This window comes from Miscanthus floridulus, chromosome 18 (assembly GCF_019320115.1).
Source record: "Miscanthus floridulus cultivar M001 chromosome 18, ASM1932011v1, whole genome shotgun sequence".
NCBI classification, from domain to species: Eukaryota; Viridiplantae; Streptophyta; class Magnoliopsida; order Poales; family Poaceae; genus Miscanthus; species Miscanthus floridulus.
This window is the reverse complement of record NC_089597.1, coordinates 40,439,316-40,465,065: the sequence shown is the minus strand read 5'-3', so window position 1 is coordinate 40,465,065 and position 25,750 is coordinate 40,439,316. Positions and strand designations below refer to the sequence as shown.

At 50.1% G+C, this 25,750-nt stretch overlaps 2 protein-coding genes and 1 pseudogene across 2 annotated transcripts; all 3 read left to right on the top strand.

Annotated features, from left to right (window-relative positions):
• Nucleotides 1–7,678, top strand: LOC136522692 (chitin elicitor receptor kinase 1-like; annotated as a pseudogene).
• Nucleotides 7,679–13,478: 5,800 nt separating this feature from the next.
• On the top strand, nucleotides 13,479–15,097 carry LOC136520514 (12-oxophytodienoate reductase 1-like). Its single transcript, XM_066514055.1, has 2 exons — nucleotides 13,479–14,001; nucleotides 14,079–15,097. Exons 1-2 carry the CDS (start codon nucleotides 13,653–13,655, stop codon nucleotides 14,858–14,860), a joined length of 1,131 nt encoding a protein of 376 aa, XP_066370152.1. The 5' UTR covers nucleotides 13,479–13,652; the 3' UTR covers nucleotides 14,861–15,097.
• Nucleotides 15,098–22,111: 7,014 nt separating this feature from the next.
• LOC136523699 (uncharacterized mitochondrial protein AtMg00810-like) lies at nucleotides 22,112–23,074 on the top strand. The gene is made up of 2 exons (XM_066517296.1): nucleotides 22,112–22,634; nucleotides 22,998–23,074. Exons 1-2 carry the CDS (start codon nucleotides 22,112–22,114, stop codon nucleotides 23,072–23,074), a joined length of 600 nt encoding a protein of 199 aa, XP_066373393.1.
• The last annotated feature ends 2,676 nt before the right edge of the window (nucleotides 23,075–25,750 follow it).

Genomic DNA, 25,750 nt, shown 5'->3' with positions numbered 1-25,750 from the left:
ATAGAGTGTTCGGATAGTAATAATAAAACAAATTACACAAGTCTTTAGTAATCCGCGAGAAAAATTTATTAAGCCTAATTAATCCATCATTAACATATGTTTACTGTAGCGTCACATTATCAAATCATGGACTAATTAGTATTAAAAAATTCATCTCACAAATTAGTCTTAATCTGTGTATTTAGTTTTATAATTAGTCTATATTTAATACTCCATATATGTATCTAAATATCAATGTCACAGGAGAAAAAGTTTAGGAGTGGGAAATAAACTCAGCCGGCCAGAAAAGCCATCTTATCTTGACTCAGTTGACTAGCGCACATCTGTTGTCGTAGATAAGGCATTGGCAGGTGATGTACTGATGTAGGGTATCTGTCCTCACTTTGGCTATTAGTTTTACACGATCTGTTTGGCTGGCTGTGAACTGTGATCTGTGATGGGTCACTGGATGATGGCCGTAGAGAGCAGGAAGCAACCCGTAGCAGCAGTACCACGGCATCAGACCAAAGCACATGACGCTAGTACACAACAAGTGCGAACTGCGAAGCACGCGTGCTTCCCCTGTAAATCCAGGCAGGTAGACGGGGTCGCGTTTTGTTGCTAACCCACATCCTTAGCAGCCTGCCAGCTGCGCACACGTTTTAGGATTGAGATTGAGACTCCACGTGTATGCTCTGCCCCGGCGCGGTGACAACTCGCAGCCGCAGCTGGGCACCATCGCCACGGGCGGCGATGTGCAAGCCCAGGGCCGGCTCCGACGCGTTGGCGTCGCGGCCCGCGGTCACCCCTTCTTCCCGCAGCTCCTCCTCGTCCGCCTCCGCCAAGCGCCGCCCCGTCGCGACTGGGGTCTCCTCTCTCTTCCTCCCCCTCCACGTCGTACTCGGGGGCAGGGCCGCCCCGCGCCGCCACGGGCACGGGCACGGGCTCGGCGACGGCCAGCGCGCAGCGGCGCGGCGCCACCTCGTCGTCCTCCACGTCCTCCGGCCGCGCCTCCCTCGCCGCGGCGCGCGCCTCCCTCCCAGACCCGCCTGTCCTCTACCCGTTCCAGGAGCTCGCCGCCGCTACCAACAGCTTCCTCGCCAAGCGCGCAGGCGGGGCCGCCTGTCACGAACCTTGACTACCAATCACTGTTACAAGAGTAACTGATATAATATCTGGAGAATCAGAGGGAGTTGAGACAGGGAATAGCAAGGAATCGTAGGTAGAGAGCAAGAACAGCAAGGGGAGGGTTCTCGGACAGAGGAAGAAGACGACGGGGGTTCAGGTTCTATTCGATGCCTCTCGATGACCGACCGCTCTGGTCTTTATTCTGATCTCCCGTCCCAGCGACTGTTACTTGGAAGCCCATCTCGCAGCCCAGCTTGGAAGCCCACCTGGTGGCCCAGTCCCTGACATTCCCCTCCGCTTAAAATGCGGCTTGCCCCAAGCCGCTGTTGTTGACGCCACCGGGATCCCAACTGAGTTGGATCAACTGTACATACATATCAGATTGACTGTGCCGGTAAGCGTCTGATAGAGCGCCTTCATCCTCATCCATTCTCAGCTTACCAAGGCTTCTGTTGGAATACAGTGTTACCTCTGGTTCAATGTCCATACCCAAATTGTACTGCTTCTTGCTGCAGTCAGCCATTCTATGGACCATTGTCAGACCAATCAACGTATTGAGTAGTATTGCATCAGAAAGAACCGAGAAATGCTTCCCTTGAACTGCACTCACATTGTCTCCCCACAAGTAGCTATCTGACCAATCAAGCATTTGCACAAGTGAGGTTTCCATCACCAACATATCAGGAATGAAATCAAATTTGTTCCCTGGTGATAATTTCTCAAAATGTTGCTGTCCATTACTGAAAAATTTCCAATGCATAGCTGCCCATCCATTGTCATCAATACACTGAGGACCTTGTACTAATGTGAAATTACTGGGCTTGTCAACTCTGAAACCACCCTTGCTCTGTAAAGAAATCCTGCGCTCAGGGCTGACCAAGCTGTTCTGGCAATCAACTTCACTGAACTGAACATCAAATACCACATGAAGTTGCAGGCACGCATCCTCCTTCTCTCTTGAATTTTTCTTGTACTGAATGGACAACTGCACACTTGCTCGGGTCACTGTGCCATGCTCAGCCCAACGCATCATTGTGCGAGGTAACCATCCACACCAGCTTAGTACAAAGTGCATCTGCACAGTAGACTGATCGTAAGCGAACAACTTCCCAGCAGGCACAGAGTGACTTCTCAAGGTGTCCACTGCTACAGGCCTTCGAAATTGTATCCAGATAACTTCAGAGAAAACCAATGAATTTTGCAATAATTGCATGTCAGTTAGCTGCTGCACTGCGACATTGACATCCTGTAGAAACACCATTCTGATTTGTGGTGATGACCATAAAAGCTTGACTGGTACTGCAGCACTCAAGATAAAATCTGTTTGATGGAATGGCCTACACAATGACTCTATGGATTTTCCTCTATCAAACACCACGTGATCTCCATAAGACACCAGCATTTGCATCCCAAAAGTCCCTGAGAGCACTCCAGTGCAGAATGCCATGGCAAACTCCACAGCGTTTAACAGAGAGGTGGACTGTGGCACCGGTTGCAACACAAAGAAGGGCAGTGCAAGTAACAGCTCAAAATTGGGAAAGTTCCAACCACTTTGATCAGGTGGTTTTGGCTGTGGTAAAAGATCATGCCCTCTAACCGCCACTGGAGCACTTACCACTAACCCATAGAAATAGAGCATCCTTGTAGACAAATAGCCCAATAGACCACTCTGTCTGATCACATTCTGAAAGTGAAGGAAAGGGAATGCTCCTCTGTAATTGTTTGGTGAGCATTTTGACACCCCAGAACTGGACTGATGGGTATACTGCAGAGCTGAAAATGCTTGTCCTTGGTGGTGAGGGAATTTCACATTGCCTTGATGCAGTTACCAGGAAGCAGCAGACTGCATCATGTACTGACATAGCTGGTAAACTCACATTGTTTGACAGAGCAGACTGCTCCTCTTGCAGACTCGACATTCCAACGAACACCTTTGCTGCACGAATGGAGAGAGCGCCTGGCCTGCTCGAGGCAGCAACCATGAGCATCGAGGGCACATCCAGTGGTGGAGGAGGGGTTGGTGAAGCCGGTGCTGCAGTAGAGGTTGCAATGGATGACGAAATTGAAGTAGCAGAAGAAGCTGTTGTTGGCGAACTGCAGCGCCGTGCACCCCGCCGCTCTCTAGTGACGCCAACACGGGTCTGCACGCAGGCTGCGCGGACAAGGAGCTCCCAGCGGCGACGATGATGATGACGCCCCGGGGTCCCCTGTGGCAGCCCCCCTCGAAATGTATGGTGGTGGTGGTGCGCGCGAAGCCAAGGCAGACGATGAGGACGAGGGCGACACGGGCGCCGGTGCGTGTGCCCGCAGCTGCGCCCGCCCCGCTCGTTCACGTCGCCGCTGCCATCCATGACGCGCCAGGACGCGTGCCTCGCAGTTGAGGCCGTGGTGCTGAGGCCCCTCTTCTCCATCGTCGAGCGTTGTGCTCGCACGCGCGGCGGGCGGCCTGCGCAGGTGCGCGACGGCATTGAGGCACGCCCGCTCCTCCGGAGATTACGACGGCGCCGACTCCCGTGACGCAGAACGCGCCCTCGTGGCCGAGGCCGCATGCCCAGTCCCTGGACCCGAAGGCGTGGAGGCCGTCCCCGACGTGGAGGTCGTCGGTGTGGCCGAACGACCTTGCTCCGCGGCGTCGTCAGTGCCTTCTTCCTCTCGCTCGGACATTCGACCTTCGCAGCCTTGATACGGATTGGGAACACGCTGGTGCAGCGCAGCCAGGTGGAAAGCGAGGCCTCTTGGCCGACGCCGAGGGAGATGCGCGCCCGAACCGACTTCTTGGCGATTTTCTTCTTCGCGGTGAGGGAATCCGGTGTTGGAAGCCGGAAGAAGATGGCTGCGGCGGCGCGTGGAGGCGACGACGCACCGAAGCAGTCGGGGTTGCTCGCGGCCGAGGCGGCGGCCGTTGTGCTGAAGAGGGCCGGCGTGGACGCAACCGTTGACGCGGCCGTGGTGGGCGGTCCGGCTGGTGTCGGGGCAGGAAATGTAGTGGAAGCGGTGGACGCGGCCGAGGGTACTGCAGGCGTGGGCGGCGCAACTGGTGTCGTGGCCGTCGTCAGGGCAGAGCATATCGGCGAAGTAGTCGACGGTGACAAAGGGGTCGGAGTCGTAGCGACCGCAGGGACGCGGGCTGATGCAGGGGCGCGACCCATCGCGGCCAGCTTCTCCTCCGCGTACTGCCTCAGCTCCGCCATCCTTTGAGAAAGAGAGGCGATGCTGGCAGCAAGCGAATCGACGGCGGCGGAAGGTGGTGTGGACGCTGATGAAGCCATGAGGCTCAATCGATTTGGGGAAAACTTTAGGGTTCCCCAATCCACGGCTCCGATACCAATTGTTACGACTACCGATCACTGTTATAAGAGTAATTGATATAATATCTGGAGAATCAGAGGGAGTTGAGATAGCGAATAGCTGGCCGTACTCGGGGGCAGGGCCGTCCGGCGCCATCACGGGCACGGGCACGGGCTCGGCGACGGCCAGCGCGCAGCGGCGCGGCGCCACCTCGTCGTCCTCCACCTCCTCCACGTCCTCCGGCCGCGCCTCCCTCGCCGCGGCGCGCGCCTCGCTCCCAGACCCGCCTGTCCTCTACCCGTTCCAGGAGCTCGCCGCCGCTACCAACAGCTTCCTCGCCAAGCGCGTAGGCGGGGCCACCTGTCACGAACCTTGACTACCAATCACTGTTACAAGAGTAACTGATATAATATCTGGAGAATCAGAGGGAGTTGAGACAGGGAATAGCAAGGAATCGTAGGTAGAGAGCAAGAACAGCAAGGGGAGGGTTCTCGGACAGAGGAAGAAGACGACGGGGTTCAGGTTCTATTCGATGCCTCTCGATGACCGACCGCTCTGGTCTTTATTCTGATCTCCTATCCCAGCGACTGTTACTTGGAAGCCCATCTCGCAGCCCAGCTTGGAAGCCCACCTGGTGGCCCAGTCCCTGACATTGCACCGCCTACTGGCGCTGCTCCCTCCGCGGCCGTGACGCGGCCCTTTACCAGCTCTAGCGCCGCCCCGGCGCGGCGGCCGTGGACGCCGCCACGCTAGCCAGGATCGGCAGGTACCACCACACCAGCCTCGCACGGTTGCTGGGCGTGTGTCCCGTGGGCGTCCACCTCTACCTTGCCTACGAGCTCCCCCCTGGCGCCGCCACGCTGGCGGTGTGCCTCCACAGCTCGCGCAACCCGAGCTTCACGGCCCGCCGCACCTGGGTCTCCCGCGTCCAGGTCGCCGCCGACGTCTCGCAGGGGCTCGAGTACGTTCACCACCACGCAGGCGCCGTGCACGGCCGCGTCAACGCCTCCGTCGTGATTGTGTCCGACCCGGGCCTCCGCGCGCGCCTCACCCACTTCGGCGCGGCCGAATTCGGGGCCCCCGCCGACGCCCGTGAGGTCGGCGACTCCCCCTACGCGGCCCCGGGCACGAGCGAGCCCTCACGTGAGGCGGACGTATACACCTTCGGGGTGCTGCTACTGGAGTTGCTCTCCGGGGAGGAGCCGACGAGGTACCGCTTCGACGAGAAAATTGGAATTTTGCCCTCATGGCAGGTGGGCTTCGCCCAAATGCCATTAAATTTATGGGCTTCGCTGAAATGCCCTTATGAAATAGGTGCTTCACGCTATTTTGCCATTTCCTGATTTTAGACCAACATAAAAAAATTTCAGCCCCAATTTTTACTTGCTCTGACCATTTTACCCCTGCCTCCGTTACTCCTCGTTCTCTCTTCTCCTCACGGACGGTAAGCCGTCTCTCTCTCTCTCCCGGCGGGGATATCTCTCGGGCGAGAGCAGGACGCCGACGGCCGCTTCGCCCCAGGCGCGCTGCCCCATCGTGAGTCGTGACTGAACCACATCGTCCCCCGCACCGACTGCTCCAGCAACTTAGGCATGGCCATCCTCCTCCGCGACCGCCATGACTGCTGGCCCCTCCTCGGCACTGCTTGCCATCACCTTCCGCAGCTCCCACGGCCGCCTTCTGCCCCATGTCGTGCCGCAGCGGACCTGGGCGGGCGGACGGTGCTGCAAACGCACCAGCACGGCTAGGCCCCACCCTGCTCCACACGAGCGCTCGAACTTGGAACTGAGAATGAAGAACAGAAGGAGCGAGCGCTGCAAGGCATGAGCCGATTTCTGCAAGACCGAGCAAATCAGAAACGCTGCAGCAAGGGAAGGGCAGGGACTGCACTGCGCCGTTCCACTTCACACCGGTGGCTACTGTCCCCAACCAGAAACGCACGAACAGGAAGCTGAGCAAAACGAACAGAAAAAGGGCGGCTCCAAGAAATTCAACCAAATCCTACCCAAACCTCCATGAACCGCTCCCAAACTTTGCACAAATGCAATTCAACCTAGCACGAACCTATTCCCCAAAAATCATTGTCTGAGATTGACCCAAACTCTGAAAATCAGGATTGAAACCAAGAACGAAAATGGGGAAAAATAGGACGCGTGGTCACCGGCCTGGTGCGGCCACCATGCGCAGCCACAATGGGAGAAAGGGAGCACCTGAGACTGGTCTGTACCAAACGCGCGACAGCCCACCCGCACCGGGTGCGGCCACCATGTGCAGCCACAATGGGAGAAAGGGAGAGGGGGGAGGGGGGCGGAGATGAGGACGAGCGGCTTCCAGGCCATGCTTCTGCCCTACGTCGGCAACGCCATGGTCGGGACCCATCCGCACTGAGCCACATTGGGAGAGGGAGATTGGACGCTGTGAGCGGCGCGCGGGGGAGCGGAGGGGATAGCGGCCCTCTGCTCGCGGCCTCGGCCATCGCCGGCTGTTGCGCTGCCACATCGGTAGAGGAGAGAGAGAGAGGGAGAGGGAGGGAGGGAGGCGCGCGTGGCTCGCCGGAGGGGATAGCCGCCGCCGCCCTAGCTCTAGCCATGGCCGGGATTCGGACACGTCGGTGCGCCACCGCGTCGGAGAGCAGCGAGCGTAGGGGCCCACCCGGTGCACCGCCGCATGGGGAGAGAGGGAGACGGCGGCACGGGGAGGGCCAGCGGGCGTTGAGGGAGCGGCGGATTGTTTTTTTTCCTTTGCTGATTTGGGTTCGAGAGAAGACGGGAAGACTCTGTAACGGAGCAAGAGGATAAGTAGAAGAGGAAGGGGTAAAACGGCCATGTCCAGTAAAAAAGATGGTGTCAGAAATTTATAAAGTTGAAAAAACATAAAATGGCAAAATAGCGTGAATGACATCTTTCGTAAGGGCATTCTAGCGAAGCCCACAAACTTAAGGGCATTCCGGCGAAGCCGACGTCCCATGAGGGCAAAATTCCCATTTTCTCCGCTTCGACAGGGGCACCAAGGAGTTCCAGCGGGTGTCAGTCCTCGAGACGGCCGCTGTGGCGGCGGCGGAAGGCGGTGTGAGGAATTAGGTGGACAGGAGGCTTGGGGACTCGTTCCCAGTGTCGGCAGCGGAGAGGCTGGTGGAGGTGGCGCTCCGGTGCGCAGCGGGGGAGGATCGGTCGGACATGATGTGGGTCACGGGGAAGGTGTCCAAGGTGTATCTGGAGTCCCGGTGTGGCAGCAGAAGCTTCAAGTGCCCACCGAATTCTCCGTGTCGGTGGCGCCACAGTGAACCGAAGCGCAGGCCCGCACCGACATCGTCGGCGGTGCGAATTGCGATTTTTTTAGGTGGTATATTGGTGGTAGTAGTGGGTTAGCGGCCTAGTGCGGTTGGGGAAGGTAGGCAAACCAAAATTTGTTGAAAAATATTGAAATTCTTGCGACATTTCAATCTTTCTAACAAAATGTCTTTGTTTTGCTGTAGAACATTAACATCACCACCCAGAATTGGGTTTCTATCGCCACACCGAGGATTTTGTGCGCACGTACATCCGTCATCCTTTCAGCGTTCATACAGTTGCAATAGAACAAAGAAAAAAAATAGTGTAAAAGTGACTGCACTACCACGCGCCAGCACTTTTGCAGCTTTGTTTGTAGAAGAAAGGCAGCAAGGCGGTGGCTCGGATTTTACTTCTTTATTTATGGAAAAGCTGCCTTGGCTTAGGGCCCGGTGGTGAGGCTTCGTCTTCGGTCCACAATTGCTATTTGTTTCGACCTACAAGCCCAGCAGGCCGTGATGAAGGTTGAACGTTTGGTCTAAGCTGATTTCTGAATTCTGAGGGTGTGACGCATATTTCGTGGAACCCTATGGAACCAGTGCAGGGCCGTTAGGATTTAGGAACCCGTTTGCACTGATGTCAGCAGGATGTAAGCAAACACGCGACCCTCGCGTGACTGCTTCGCGTCGGCGGACCGCGGATGCATCTCGGGATATCTATAGCGAAAGAAAAAAAACAAATTCTCCATGGTCTGGCGGGGTGTTACCATCAGCGATTCGACCACGCGGCTGGCGTGGTGGGTCCGCATCATTTGGTATATACTCACACTATCATAAAAATCCTAATATTATCCCAAATCACTATTTATTTTTTAGCTGAAATATAAAAAATTATACTACTTACGTAGTAAGTGTCATTGACTGGTCACGAAAAATATTTTAATATTATATATATTACACCCTCCATTTTCTCTCTTTTTTTTTTCTCATGAGGTAGTTTTACCGATACTAAGGAACAAGTCAAAAAAATTAGAGCAACTCCAACAGATGTGGTATCTATGTTGTGTAGACTATATTTAGTTTTTTAGAGCAAAAATTGAACTCCAACAAATGTGCTATTTGATTTTCTATAATAGCAAGTGGGCTATCGTTGAAATCTCACTAGCCAAAGAAAGCAAGCGAACCCCGCTCGCCATCTTCCGAATCGCTCGTCACGGTGCCCCCCCCCCCCCCCCCCCCCCCGCACGCGATCCTTCCCGCGCACGCTGAACTCTCCCATCGTGGGACCTAGGCCCAGCTCGCTCCAAATACTCACGAGACGTACGTACAGATCTTCAAATCGCAAAGAAGGAACGAGCTGTCCCCGCGGTGACACCCAGGCGGCTGCTGTCGTCGCCCCCGCTGGGCCTCGCCAGAGCCAGCGTCTCCTGGTGGAGCTCCTCCAGGTCGTCGTCGGTCAGGCTCCGCACCCTTCCCATCCCGCCACCGCTCTCCCCTGGCGCGGCGGAAGCGGCGTTCGGGGACTCCTCCTTGCCGGCAACCACCACGGGCCTCGACGCCCGCTGCCGCCATGCCTCCCGTTCCCGCTGCTGCTGCAGCCCGCGCCGGACGTCCTCCGCCTCGGCCTCCTCCTCCACGGACTCCTCCTCCTCCTCCTCCTTTCCTACGCTGCTGTTCTTGGCACGGAGGCTGCTGCGCGGGTGACGAGGTGGTGGTCGCCGTGTCGACATGCTCATTGCGGCCGGAGTCGGAGCTCCACATTGTCGTGGCGTCGGGCGGCTGCTGCTGCCTTCACTCTTCACGTCTCTCTCCAGAATGCAGTGGTGCAGTGCCAGTGCGCCGCCCTCCTCAGCGCTGCGACAGGCCACGGACGCGGGCGTCGCGCAGGCCGTAGGATGTGGCCATGGCGACAGAGCTGCGCGTCGGCATCAGAGAAGGGGTCGGACTCCACAGCGCCCATAGAGTGCTCGATGGAATGCCACTGAGGGAAAGGTGGGTGGTAACATCACCACCTTCCAGATGCAAGGTCACCACAGCTGTTTGTGCAGCCTACCAATCAACATCTCAAGAGAACCTGGCTCTTCTGGAGTCCAGGCAATCAAACAAATGCATCTGCACCATCTCAGCCATGCCAACCTCAGCCTGACTCTACTCGGCCATGTGAGCCACCCTCGTCCAGGGAAACAAACGCACCCTTATTCTAGCGATGGAGAAGCAGTCGACGCCTCCACGGGAGTCCTGTTCTCGCGATGGAGAATCAGTCCGATCGGTATATGACGTGGCATGTTTTAAATATACCAGAGGCAAAATAGCTAGGCTGTTGTCGAGTCCTATTTTTTTTACCACTTTTCTATTTTACACAATGGCTAAAATAAGGAATTTGACTATTAGTTTTACACGATCCGTTGGAGTTGCTCTTAATAAACACCAAACTCCGAGCCGGTGCCGGTCTCGATCTAGTGAATACTTTTCTTAAGATTAAATACTCTACATAGATAAGAGGATCTCTAAATACTGAATGAACTCTCTATTAGAGTTTTTTTAACAAAGGAAATAAAATGCCCCTCCAACAACTTCATAAAACAACTCCTTAAAAATAAAAAGTTGCTAAATTTTCCTCGTAACTTTTCGTGCTTGATAGAAACTCCGTATCTACCATGGTTCCGAGTTTTCCCCTGGCTCCCGCCCCCTCATGCCTTATTCTGTTTTTTAGTGCAAGTCATGGTGTTCCCAACTCCTACCACCATTGTCCGGGCTCCTACCACCACCACCCAAGTCCCAAGGTACGTGCTTCTCCTAATACTTTCCTTGCTGGACCATTGCGGACTCACCAGGACACCGCCTAGCCTTTGTCGGGCTGCCACTGGCCTTGGACCTCTGCCGTTGTCACGTCTGCTGCTCTCAGCATGCCCCTGGACATGCCCAACCGTAGGGACAACCCTACTCGCCATGGCTGGCTCTGCCAGGCTAGGGTTAGTGATTATTTTTTATTGGATGAACAACACATCAATATGTAGAGCGACATTTTGATTTTATATCGCAACTTAAATTTCTCGTCTTATGGATATATTTTTGACATATATTGATCAATCATTCTGTTGTCTGTAATCAGTGGCGGATGCAGAACATGATTGAAGGGGGCTGGTATCTTCTTCTTCCTCTCTCTCTCTCTCTCTCTCTCCATTTTTCTTCTTTCCTCCACCTCTTCTTCTCCATCACCCTCCCTATATTTCCATTGATGCACCAGCTGTAGGGGGGCTGGAGCCCCCCCAGCCCCCCTATAGATCCGCCCCTGTCTGTAATATAAATCATGGAGAATGCAAGTTTTGGACTAGCATGATGAATGGTGAGGATGATGACCTGTCTTTCAATGGGGCTGGCTACAGCCGGCCATGGCATGCCACGTGCGTGCCCATGAAGAAGATGGATAGATAAGTAGGAGAAAATATAGGGTTTCAGGTGAGAAGGGGATAAGAAAAGAAAAAAAAGCATGAAAGGCTCGGTTGTTTTAGAAATAGTCCGTTGTTCCCAATGCAAAAATCATATAGGAACTTAGGATAGAAAACATTTAGAGATAGAGAAAAAATAAGGGCGGTGCTCGGAAGAGCTTAAGAGCCGCCGCTGCTACCATCTACGGGCGCAAGCTCCTCGGTAGAGTACTGTAGCAGCTAGTTAGAAGATTTTGGCTGGCCCAAATGATAATTTCAAATAAATCCCAAAGGCCCACTCACACATGCATGGTATGGTCGGGGACTTTATATTAGTCCCACATTGCTACTCTAGAAGGAGTGAGGCCAACTTAAATGGCTGAATTGGCTCCATCTGGTTGAAACTATTGGGGAGAGGAAAAGGAAGAAACATGCGCGCTCGCTTGCCTCGCCTCACCGGGGCGGGCCGATGGGCGCGGGCGTGCAACATGCGCTTGAATGGTCCGGCGATTTCTCACTTCGACCTTGCAGGTGCGCGGCTTTCTTTTGCTACTCTATATTTTTGCATGCATGGAGAAAATTGCGTTCGTCTGTTTTGGCAAGCAATTATTCTCATATTAATAACGACTGCTCTAATTGTTCTAGTCATCTAACGGCAGACAATCACCATTAGTGCTGTGATTGCGCAGCTAATTACTTACCTTAGTTGCGACGCGTGTATATATATTGGGACGAGACGTCGTCCTCAAAATAGAGAATTCGTCTCTTCCCTTTGCCACTGTATTGCGCTGCCGCCGTCTTCCCCGTCCTATCGCCGACGTGACATTGGCGCCGGGAGAGCAGGTCTCCGAAGCGTACGTCTTCTTCCCTCTACGCCAGTGTTCGCCAATCTTCATCGACGGTCTACTTCGTCTTCTTTTGTGCTACTGCTAGCGCCGACAACCCCGCTGTAAGAATATCTATTCTCTCTCTATTGTTCGTTCTTATGTTTCTACTGCTACTAGCACTAGAGAGTTCGAATTTGCCTCAGGTCATAGTGCTAGTGTTAAATCACACATTTATGATACATGCTGTTGTTCTTTTTCTCATTGTCGGAATTAATTTACGCGCCACTAAATTTTCCAACAGCTACAACCGCTGCTGTTTAGCTCAAGTGGATGGGGGCAAAGGTTGCTACTGATTTTATCAACTTTGGTAAACTCATAGTTTAGCAAGTGAATTATATGAAACACCTGGAGATGCTTTATACTGTTAGAGTGTGCAGCGGAATCCGGCCCAGCTCGCTATAATCCATGAGCCGACGCGCCTCGGGTCCAGGTCCACCGGAGCTCACAACATACCCAAGCCTTAGGCCTAACTTCAACCCAAAAGACTAGCCTGATAAGTGAGGACTGCCCCCCGCCTTATATGTTGTGCTCCCCCACCATCAATTACCGATGTGGGAGTGTGCAGCAGAATCTAGCCTAACTCGCTATAACCCATGAGCCGGCGCCTCTTAGGCCTAAGTCCACCGGAGCTCACAACATACCCAGGCTTTAGGCCTAACTCAACCCAAAAGACTAGTCTGATATGTGAGGACTGTCCCCCACCTTATATGCTGTGCTCCCCCACCTTACTGACGTGGGACTAAACCTAACATATACAAAGTGCTTCCAATACTGTTAGCAAATAAAGATAGAACCCGAGACACAAAATTTTACTTGAAAAATCCTTATGGGAAAAATCACAAGCACCAACCGTCGATTTTCATTATATAAGGAGGTTTTACAAAACACAGGGAATACAATGAGTCGTCTGATCTTTTTCCCTGTGGCTTATAAGATGTATTTATAGAACGGTTACATTGCAATCCAATACCGAAACAAATTCGCTAATTAACGTAACCCGAACCACGGACCCTCCGAACGTTCCGGACCGTAAGTTAGAATTCCGATCATGCTTCAACACATGAACTAAGAATACATTTATGTGAATGTAGTAAAATATCAGTGGTTGGACAAACACAAAAAATTATACAGGAATGATCAGCGAAGAAGATCCTACCTGTAAAACGTCCACGTGGTAATAGCGTCATCACTTATTGTAGGTGACGTGCACTTTTCGCACCACAACTCCACAGGTCAAAAGAGGCCGCTGTCTGAACTTCACCTGTGGTTGGAGCCAAAACACGACCGGTTACAATGAACCTGCGTGAGAACAGGAGAAATCATGGGCGCATGGCCGTGGCTGCACGCTGCTGCTGCCGCAGGTCTGAACAAGTAGATGACGGAAAGGGTGACGCAATGAGGCGCGGGAACAATCTAGACAGTCAAACAAACGGCTGGCGGGCACACCAACACGTACTCCGTATATAAACAGCGACCCTGGGCTCTGGCAAAAGCACACAGCCAGAAACAAAGCAAGCGAAGCAGAGCAGAAGCAGAACAGAAGCAAAGCGAGAAACAGAGCAAGCGAAGCAGCAAGCAAGCTAGAGCAGAGAGCTAGCAAGTGACTGCAGTGTTGCATCTCATCTGCAGTGCAGCTGCAGCACGCCGGCGAGCGAGAGCGACCAGGCAGGCAAGATGGTGCAGCAAGCTTCGAAGGAGGTGATCCCGCTGATGACGCCGTACAAGATGGGCCAGTTCCAGCTCTCCCACCGGGTGGTGCTCGCGCCGATGACGCGGTGCCGGGCCTACGGGAGCGTGCCGCAGCCGCACGCCGCCGTGTACTACTCGCAGCGCGCCACCAGGGGCGGCCTGCTCATCACCGAGGGCACGAGTGTGTCTGCCACCGCGCAGGGCTTCCCGGGGTCCCCTGGCATCTGGACGCAGGAGCAGGTCGCGGCGTGGAAGCCCATTGTCAACGCTGTCCACCGCAAGGGCGCGCTCTTCTTTTGCCAGATTGCGCACGCCGGAAGGGCCTCAACCAACGGTACGTGATCGAGCTCAAGTTTAGTATCAGCTCGTTTGAGTGATCCCGTTGCTAATCCCTTTGTGAACCACTGGCAGATTTTCAGCCAGACGGTCAAGCGCCGATCTCGAGCACGGACAAGCAGCTTCCCCCTGACGCCGAGTCTGGCACGGTGTTCTCCAAGCCACGCCGGCTGCGGACCGACGAGATCCCAGGGATCGTCGATGACTTCAGACGTGCCGCACGGAATGCGATTGAGGCCGGGTTCGACGGCGTGGAGATCCACGGAGCACATGGATTCCTCCTGGAGCAGTTCATGAAGGATGGCGCCAACGACCGCACCGACAAGTACGGTGGCAGCGTGGAGAACCGGTGCCGCTTCGTGGTTGAGATCATCGACGCTCTGGTCCATGAAGTCGGTGCGAATCGGGTTGGCATTAGGCTTTCCCCTTTCGCGGATTACATGGACTGTGCGGATTCCGACCCCTCGGCACTCGGCGACTACATGGTGCGGCAGCTCAACAAGCATGAGGGGTTTCTCTATTGCCACATGGTAGAGCCTCGGATGTCCATCGTCGATGACCGTAGGCAGATTCCGCATAGACTCCTACCATTCAGGACGGTGTTCAATGGCACCTTCATGGTCGTTGGTGGTTATGACAGGGAGGAAGGAAACAAGGTGGTTGCCGAGGGCTACGCGGACCTCGTCGCATACGGAAGGCACTTCTTGGCCAATCCGGACCTAGCTAAGAGGTTTGAGTTAGATGCGACCCTGAACAAGTATGATCGCTCCACCTTTTACACACAAGACCCTGTCATTGGCTATACAGACTATCCTTTTCTTAGCGACGACAGCAAAGACTTACCTGCTCAAGATTAATTGTATGGATGATCGGTTTAATCACAGCTGGTGCACGAGATCGATACTACTCTATCCATTACAAAATATATGTAAGGTGCATTGTTTTTGTTTTAAGTTATTTTTTTTAATGTTTGACCAAATTTATAAAAAGTACAATAAACACTATAAAGACATTGCAAATGTGACTATAGTTGTTCAGGGTAGAGTTTGATGTTGCAAATGTCAAAATTAAAGAAGTTTTACTTATTCTTTCTATTCTTTTTTTAAAAGAGTTCTGTATTGCTGTTTAGATTGCAGCAGTGAGATACAAATACAATTGCAGTGGAGTTGTATCTGTTAGCATATTAAGAGTTGTAGAGTTATAGTCTCTTTATTTCCCATCTGTTTGTATTCCCTTGTACTCTCTATATAAACCCACGTGAGATTAGTGGAAAGTGAGTTGAGTTATTCCTCCAATTATTCTCCAATATTTGCCGAGCTTCCTGCTCCTCTACCTTCATCTAACTTCCTGTCGGAGTTTGACTACGTGTCTAGCCCTGTTCCTTCACCCATTGTGTAACCAGACTATGATATATTGACTGTAATATGACAGTATAAGTGGGTAAATACGGTCACCGCCGGCTGATCAACGAGATCGCTGCACGCCGCCGTCGCCGTCGCCCTCAGGCACGGAAGTTCCTTGTTCATGTCCAGGTTTTCCTTCCTACTCCTCTATTATTTACAAAGGGGCCACGATGGGCTGCCCTCGCGTCTGGGCCACGCAGGGTCCGTTTTAGATGGTCCAATCCAGCCTAAAGACTTTGTTACTGGGCTTCTTCACACGCTTGACTTCCTTGTTACTTCCCGCCGGCTCTTCAGGACTTGCGTATCTTGTCTTGCCATCATCAGGTTCAGAGATATCAGGGCCGCCGGTGACATCCCTTCCTCCTTTAGAACTAGCTTGTCCCCAAGCTGGTGCACAGGGAAACTGTTGGTGTAGAGACTCTTCATCTTCCCAGGTGGAGAGTATCAGGGAGGTAGGACCAACGCACCAGCACTTGAGGGATCACACGATCATTGTGCTGACGAAACCGGCGGTCTAAAATTGCTTGAGGCACCTGCAACTGATTAGAAATGTCAAGTAGCTCTGGACTTACCACAACAGCGAAGGGAATGGCTTTCTTGAGTTGTGAAACATGAAACACCGGATGTATAAGGCAATCTGGAGGTAACGGCAGACGGTAAGCTGATGGACCAATCTTTTCAGTTATCAGAAATGGTCCGAAGAAACGAAAAGCCAATTTGTTTGACAATCTGGGCGCCAATGAAGTCTGCACATAAGGCTGAGCTTTAAGATAGACAGAGTCACCTTGTTGAAATGTTCTAGGTGTGCGATGGCGGTCAGACTGATTTTTCATTTTGTGTTGGGCTCTGATAAGATGCTGGCAGACTAGTGATTGTATTAAAGATCTTTCTTCCAACCATCCTTGAAGGTCACTGGATTTACAGGCCTGAGATATGTCAATACCAAAATGCCGAGGTTCATGACCATAGAGTACCAGGAATGGACTTTGACCAAGAGAAGAATGGAATGAGGTGTTGTACCAGTATTCTGCCAATGCAAGCCATTGAGACCATTTTGCAGGACAAGCATGTAGGAAACATCTTAAGTAAGTTTCAAGACATTGGTTAACACGCTCGGTCTGGCCATCCGTTTGTGGGTGATAGGCACTACTCATTCTCAAGTCTGTGCCTAATAGTTTGAACAACTCTTGCCAAATGTTGCTAGAAAAAAAATTATCCCTATTTGAAACCATAACTGTAGGGAGGCCATGGAGTTTGAAGATGTTGTTCAGATAGGCTACAGCTACTTGCAAAGCAGTGAAAGGGTGGGAAAGAGGAACAAAATGAGCATATTTTGAAAATTTATCTACCACCACTAAGATGCAGTTGTAGCTAGCAGATTTTGAAAGACCTTCTATGAAATCAAGGGTTACAGTGTGCCAAGCATGATCAGGAATGGGTAAAGGTACCAACAGACCTAGATAAGCCACTCTCTCGGCCTTAGCTTGCTGACAGATAGTACACTAGGCAACAAAGTCTTGGACAGATTGTTTGAGCTTGAACCATGCAAATAGATGTTTAACTCTCTTATAAGTGACCTCATAACCAGAGTGTCCGCTAATAGCGCTGGCATGGAGATAGGATAGGATCTTAGACTGTAAAACAGGTTGATGACCCACCAAATTCTTTCCTTGTAGCGAATGATGCCATCCTTCAGTGAATACAACCCACTTGGAGAGGAGACCGAGAGTTCAGATAATAGCTTAATAGCTTGAGAATCTGCTGAATAAGAATCTTGAATCTCTTGAAGCCAAAGTGGGCGCACAGTAGAGATAGCAGAGATATCATAATATGGAGCTTAAGATACTCGTGAGAGAGCATCCGCTACTTTGTTATCCACGCCCTTTTTGTAGACAATTTGATATGATAGACCCATTAATTTGGTTAAGGCCTTGTGCTGGATAGGAGTGGATAGTCTCTAATCATCTAAATGAATTAGGCTTTTCTGATCAGTTAGTATGGTGAAAGAGGAGGATTGCAAATAATGACGCCAATGATCCACTGCCATTAAGATGGCCAAACACTCCTTCTCATATGTTGAAAATCCTTGAGCCTTAACTCCCAGTGCTTTACTCACATATGCAATTGGGTGACCTTGCTGTTGTAGGACAGCACCAATGCCTTTGGCTGAGGCATCTGTTTCAATGATGAAAGGCAAGCTAAAATCTGGTAATGCCAGAACCGGTGCTGAAATCAAGGCCTTCTTGAGCGCCTAAAAAGTAGCTTCAGTTTCTGAGGTCCACACAAATAGAGTTCCCTTTTTTAACAAGTTCGTAAGAGGTTTGCACAGAAGTCCAAACTGTGAAACAATTTTTCTGTAATAACCCACCATGCCTAAAAAACTGCGTAACTCCTTGATGTTCTGTGGTTGTGGCCAATCTTTGATAGATGCTATCTTGGAAGGATCTGTGGTGACACCTTGCTTACTGACAATGTGGCCCAGATAAGATAACTGCTGTTTGGCAAATAAGCACTTGGACATCTTGACATGGAAATTGTTTTGTTGCAGTATACTGAGAACTTCTTGTATATGTAGAAGATGATCTGCCCAGGATTTACTATAAATGAGAATGTCGTCTATAAAGACAACCACACATTTCCTGAGTAAGGGAGCTAGAATCAAATTCATAACTGTTTAAAATGTTGCTGGACCTCCTGTGACTCCATACAGCATGACCCTGTACTCATAGTGTCCATTATGAGTCTAGAATGCTGTTTTGAACTCTTCCCTAGGGGCCATGCGCATTTGATGAAACCCAGAGCAAAGGTCAAGAGAGGTGAACCAAGAATAACCATGTAACTCCTCTAGAAGCTCCTCAATGATAGGTAGGGGGTACTTGTTCTTCTTAGTCAGTGCATTGAGTCTGCAAAAATTGACACATAAACGCCAATCGCCAGTTTTTTTGCGTACCAGTAAGACAGGAGATGAATAAGGGCTTGTACTAGCTTGAATCCATCCCTTCTGGAGCATGTCAGCTATCTGATTCTCTATTTCTGTCTTCTGGGCGGGGTTGTAGTGATAAGGTCTGAGGCAAAATGGTTGAGCGCCATCTAATAATGGAATGGAGTGGTCACCCAGCCGGGAAGGTGGAAGTGTGGTTGGAGGCTCGAAGACTGACTTGAATTGTTCCAACAAGTATTGAAGATCTGGAGGTAATGATGGTTCTTGAGGTGGAGCAGGTTCCAGTGCTTGAATTTGGACCAAAAATAATATGGAGTCTGTCTTGTCAAAGGCAAGCAACTGATTGTGAGTAACTGGAGGCCCTAATTGAATAGCAGTAGGAATGCCTTGAAGAGTAATGAGCTTGTCTTAATAGGAAAATTGTAACCATCTATCCACCCAATGAATTTTCATAGGGCTGTGGGTTTCCAACCGGTCCATGCCTAATATGGTCCATGCCTAATATGATATCATAGCTTCTGATTGGAATGATTTTCAGTGTTGTACAGAAGGAATGGCCTTGTGTGCCCCAGACTTGATCACGTAGCTCATGAGTACAAGACAAAACCTCTCCATTAGCTACTCTTACTGTTACTGACTGAGATAGTGGCTGCCATGGAGAAACATTAGCTGGAACCAGATTACTGACAAAGCTATTTGAGCTTCTAGAATCAATCAACATAAACACTTCTTTTCCTTGAAGGTAACCTCGCAGTCTGATTGTTCTAGAGCCTTCAATGCCATTCAGAGCTTGTATAGATATAGCCATCAGATCATCTCCTGAGTCAGACTCTACAACTTCTGTTGTGTGTACTAGATCTTCATGATCAGCAAGACATTTCCAGATATCTTCTATAGCATTAAGAGATATAGAAGGAGGACACTTATGGTTGGGTCCCCATTTTTCTCCACATTTGAAACACAAGCCTTTGGATCTTCTATAATTCTTCAAAGCAGTCAATTTATCCTCCCCTGTTTGCCTAGGCTTGCCAAGATCAGGTGGCTTCTCCTCCTCGACAACTCTTGCAAAATTAGGAGTGGTTGCAAAAGGTGTTTTGACAGAGTCTTGACTGTTTCTCTTTGAGTAAGAGCCCAAATCAGATCTCCTAATAGGTTGGTATTGAGAAGCTTCTTCCTGCAAAAAGGCCAAAGAGCTAGTAGTATCCAAATCTTGAGGTCTGTGCATCATAACCACTGCACGTACATCCTTTTTAAGGCCATTCAGAAAGCGGTTTGTAATAACAGTAGCAGGAAAAGATGGATCATGTGCTAATAAATGATGGACAATGTCACTGAATTGTTCGACATATTCAGAGACTGTAGTGGTTTGCTTAATATGAAAGAAATGGCATAATAGATGATTGTGTTCATCTTTGTCAAACCTATTACAGAGAGCTACAACAAAGGATTCTCATGACATTTTACTGATGGCAGTTGGCATAATTTGAAACCAAAGGGCTGCAGAACCCACAAGACGCATAGTAGCTAAGCAAACCCAAAGACTTGGATCAGTTTGATAGACATCAAAGTATGTTTCACAGCGTTTAATCCATAATCGTGGGTTAGAGCCATCAAACTTATGGAATTCAACTTCAGGAAAGGGTGTGAGTGGTGGGTAGTGTGAGTAATGTGGCCGATCACAGTGCCCAGAGTCATAAGTATGAAGTAGAATAGGAGTGGATTTGGGGTGAGTTGGTGTCGCACCTGTGACCAGGGCCGGTTCCGGAGCAATGGTGTACACTGCCCCGAAATCAGCACCCCGGTGAGAAGTTCTCTTGCCATGGTCTAACGACCCAGGTGTCGCCCTTGACGGGTGAAACTCCAGATGAGTAGAGCTCGGTGCCTTGAAGCTCGAAGAGGCGAAATGGTCCTCCCGAATTGCCATGGTGAGCGAGGGTTGAGCGATGGTGACTTCCCCAGATTGCTCCTCATGGGTTGGTTCCAGAGGTTGAGCTAGCGAAATCCGAGATCCCAGAACTTGCTCGATGCGCTCCCCCAGATTCAGCACAGTGTGCTCGAGCTCATGAACTTTGTTGTCGACTTCGGGCTTCCACAACAACAAATCCGTCTTCATCGCAGTCATCTCTATCATCGAACTCTTGAGCTCGTTGATTCCCTTGGAGTTTTCTCCCAGCAACGCCATGATTTGCCCCAACTGCTCTTCCTTCGAGATGGAGGCCATCTGTCTTCGGGTGAGGTATTGATGTGATGCCAGAGTTATGAATTTCCCCACAAATCGATTCACGTGCTTGGGAATTACGGAGAAATCACTTGGCAACAGCAGCTCACTGCCCTCCAAGGATTTCAATCGAACCCGAAGCGTTTGCGATTTCGATCGATGGGATGTGGAAATTCGAAGAACCGAGGATCGAGAGGCAATCTGATACCAGATGTAACCAGACTATGATATATTGACTGTAATATGATAGTCTAAGTGGGTAAATATGGTCGCTGCCGGCTAATCAATGAGATCACCACACGCCGCTGCCGCCGTCGCCCTCTGGCACGGAAGTTCCTAGTTCATGTCCAGGTTTTCCTTCCTACTCCTCTGTTATTTACAAAGGGGCCACGATGGGCTGCCCTCGTGTCTGGGCCACGTAGGGTTCGTTTTAGATGGTCCAGTCCGGCCCAGAGACTTTGTTATTGGGCTTCTTCACACGCTTGACTTCCTTGTTACTTCCCGCCGGCTCTTTAGGACTTGCGTATCTTGTCTTGCCATCATCAAGTTCAGAGATATCAGGGCCACTGGTGAGTCGGTGACACATTGTTGTAGGTACTAGAGTCCTAGGACCTGGTGTGGCTGGCTCTGGATTACGTCCCCGCTGCACCCGATGCCTCTCGGGTTGTTGCTAGCGGGAACTTGGGCCACCCTGCTGGATCTTTAGAGGGTGCTAGAGGAGGTTCTTCAGCCGGTGCTGGACCTCGGTCGCCCTTGGTAGCGGCCTCTGTGTCGCCCCCAGCAATGGCATCCAGCGCCGCCAGCGCTCGTGGTGGCGTTGTACCCTCGCCTGGTGCTGTGCCTGCGGCTAGTTCTCTTCTACAGGGTGCCATTCGAATAACACTTGTTGCAAATGATCATGTCATGATTACTCGTGGCAAGCAAGGTTTTCGACAGCCCAGGACACTTATGAATCTGCAGGCCACTATTTTGTCTCCTATTTCGAAGACCTACCGTGGTGCTTTGGCCGATCCAAATTGGCGTGATGCTATGCAAGAGGAATTCACAGCCCTCCAAGCAAATCATACATGGGATCTTGTTCCTCCTCCTCCTGGCACTAATATTGTTACAGGCAAGTGGGTCTATAGGCACAAATTGCATCCGGATGGCACACTTGACCGTTACAAAGCTTGTTGGGTACTTCGAGGCTTTACACAGCGTCCTGGCATTGATTTTGGTGAGGCATTCAGTCCTGTTATGAAGCCCGCCACTATCCGCACAGTTCTTTCTCTAGCAGTCTCTCACAACTGGGCGGTCCACTAGTTAGATGTCAAGAATGCTTTTCTTCACGGCACTTTGGAAGAAACAGTTTATTGTGCACAACCGTCTAGGTTCATTGATTCTTCCAAGCCTGACCATGTGTGCCATCTTAATAAGTCACTCTATGGTTTAAAACAGGCACCCCGAGCTTGGTACAGAAGGTTTGCTTCCTTTATATATACGCTCTATTGGATTTTTGGAAGCAAAATTGGACACCTCTCTCTTTATTCTTCGGCGTGGTTCCGACATGGCATACTTGCTTCTTTATGTTGATGATATTATATTGACCGCCTCTTCTGGAGATCTCCTATGTAGCATTGTGGCTTCTCTTACAGCGGAATTCTCCATGAAGGATCTCGGGCTTTTGCATCATTTTCTTGGGACGACTGTCTCCAGGAGTTCCACTGGTATGTTTCTCTCCCAGTGGCACTATATCCTTGAACTCTTGGAATGTGCTGGCATGACTGGATGCAAACCTTGTTCCACCCCGATTGACACTAATGCCAAGCTCTCCGTTGATGTACCTCCTATTGCCAACGCCACTGATTACTGGGCTCTCGCTGGTGCATTACACTACCTCACTTTTACTCGCCCCGACATCTCCTATGCTGTGCAACAGATTTGTCTCTATATGCATGATCCTCGTGAGCCACATCTTGCCTTGATTAAGCGTGTTCTCTGCTACATCAAGGGCACCTTGGACTATGGTTTGCAGTTACTTCGCTCCTCCACTTGTGACCTTGTGGCATATTCAGATGCTGACTGGGCAGGTTGTCTAGATACTCGCCATTCTGCCTCGGGTTATGCTGTCTTTTTGGGCGATAATTTGATCTCCTGGTCTTCAAAGCGCCATTACACCTTGTCTTGCTCCAGTGCAGAGGCCGAGTATAGAGCTGTCGCTAATGCCGTGGCAGAAATCTCATGGCTCCGCCAATTACTTCAGGAGCTTCATTTCTGTCCCCGACGCTCCTTTGTGGTTTTTTGTGATAATGTTAGTGCAGTTTATCTCTCAACCAATCCAGTGCAACATCAGCGCACTAAACATGTTGAGATCGATCTTCATTTCGTAAGGGACAAAGTTGCTACAGGGGAAATTCGTGTTCTTCATTTACCCTCTACATCTCAATATGCAGATGTGTTCACCAAGGGTCTTCCTACTTCCATATTTACAGAATTTCGCTCTAGTTTGAATGTCTCCACTCTGGATTAGTGTCGACATTCCAACTGCGGGGGGGGGGGGGGGGGGGGGTCTTAGCATATTAAGAGTTGTAGTTTCTTTATTTCTCATCTCTTTGTATTCCCTTGTACTCTCTACATAAACCCGCATGAGATTAATGGAAAGTGAGTTGAGTTATTCCTCCAATTATTCTCCAATAGTATCGAACATGTTACGTGCCTTTTATTTATCTGGTTGGGGGTGGTTCATATGAGCATGGTCCCAGTGTTTGGTTCAGGGACACGTGATTCCCTCTAGATTTGGGACATTCCCATCCCTAAAAAATATTCGGGCCAACTCATCTCTCACATTGTCTCCTTAGCATGCATGCCGAACTGGCCATCCTATTCCCGGTTGCAGTGGGCAAGCTGCCCTTGACCCGTTAGTGTCTGACCTCACCCTAGCAGCGGCTGGACAGGGGCAGGCTGCCCTCGACATAGTGGCTCTTGGTCATTGGCAAAACCGCACTGGACTGGGTGGTGACCAACTATGCGTGAGCCACCGTCGCCCTAGTGATGCCCAAGAACAAACAGAGCAAGGTTGTAAGGAAGAAAACTATAAAAAAGAATTACCGGTAAAAGATAATGAAAAATATGAATTCTCATGTGCTCCATTGTAGTACCTTCACCCAATCATGCAAGAAACATGCTAATATGCTCGATTGTGTCTTTATTATCTTCACCACTATTGTAAAAGTCGGTACTCTACAATCATCGAGAACTCTCATGTGTATAAAGGATGGTTCATACGCCAAACGACACAGACAAGCCGGACGTCAAAGCGATGATGAACATGCACTGAACACAGTCAGATCGTGGTGCAAGGCGACGGCGATTTTCACGATTACAGTCGGATGATTGACCAATGCGGCAGTGTTGAGGAGCCGTTACAGTCGGTTCTAAACCGACCGTGATGACTTCAACAATCACCGTCGAGTGTTTACTGCCGAGGCCAAAAACCGGCTGCAATGGGGGGTTCCGAGCTGATCGTGATATGTCTGCTGTAGTAGTGTAGTACCAATAAAACATAACAAAAAATACGAATTCTCTTGTGTTCCATTAATTGTACTACCTTCACCCATTCATCCAAGAAACATACTAATATGCTCGATTGTGTCTTTATTATCAGCACCACTATTGTAAAAGTCGGTACTCTACAATCACCGAGAACTCTGATGTATATAAAGAATATAGCATAGAATAAGTAATCACAGCTGATTTTAAATGTACACACAAACTTTTGTCTAAAGATTTATGCGATTTTTTCTTAAATCGGCTTAAATCTTCATCCCATGAAGCCAGATTACCGATTTATGAATGGTAACTCCTTAATAGAGCCTTAAGAGGTTGTGGCAACACCGCTAAAGAGGCATTGTATTGCCATCGGTTTTTGTGGCTAAAGTCGGTGATGATGTGAAGGTAACTATAAGTAAAGAATAATAGCGATCCATAATCTGGTTTTATCAGTTTCGATCATTGAATTGACAATTTTGTGTTGGCTAGCCGATGTAACACTGCCAGAATTTTAGTGAGAAAGTCAAGCGCCGATCTCGAGCATAGACAAACAGATTTCCCATGACGCTGAGTCTGTCATGCTATTCTCCAAGCCTCGCCGGCTGCAGGCCGACGGGAATTTTATAGGTTGCTCCAACCAATAGCTCATTAACTCTGGCGGCTAGCGGCCATATTTTCTCTTTTACTCTCGGCTCCTGTGCTCCAACGGCGACCCGTCGTCGAAAGTCGTCTCCACTTCCGTCGTCCATTAGTTTGTTATTTGTTGTGGCCGTTGACGGACGAATGGATGGTGGATGCAGTGCGGATTGCTGACTCTGAAGCGCCAGTCATCAGGAGGAGACCGAGTAGAGGTGAGCGAGGCAGCTTATCTACTACTGTACTACGTAATGCTACACGTACCCATCTTTAATTTCTTGGCGGATCATCTGTGCGGACCGTGCGGCTAGGACAACACCGGATGTCCAATGACCCAAACTAAAACAAACCGGGTAATAACTTCTATTTCCTTTGTTTACGAGTTGAATTATCCACACACTCACACAATTATACTTGGACATCTGAAGATTCCTTAAATTTCCACTAAAAGAATCCCTAAATTTTCAATACACAATCGATCTAACCAGACCAATCTTAAGTTTTCTGGTCTAAAGCCACACTTATTTGATTCGTTCACAACTAGTCACGCTACAGGTTATTCATGCAACAGTTATTTTCTACAGTTGTTTGGGTTGCCGCCACAACTATACGTGCCACACTTTCTTAATAATATGTCCCATCTATCAGACTTATTTTCTTTCAAAATTTTGTTATAAGTGTTTCTTTGATTTTGCTCGCCACACATTATATGGCTGTCATAGTTTGCCGAAGGTTAGACATGGCTACGGTAGCACCAAACAAGCCCTAACACTTAGGATCCCTTGGTTTAAGAACAAGTCACAACTGCACCTTGTAATGACAAACAAATAGACCGAGAATTAGTGTTTAGGCTAACGGAGAACAATATATTAAACAATTCACATAAATCACAATTTAGATCAACTTGTGCAAAGCTATGCAATTTGTTCCCTAATGAACATGTTCTTTATTCATTATTTTGAAAATACAATAAGGGAGAAGGGGATTCAACCTTGTGTGGACTAAAGGCCTATCACTAGTA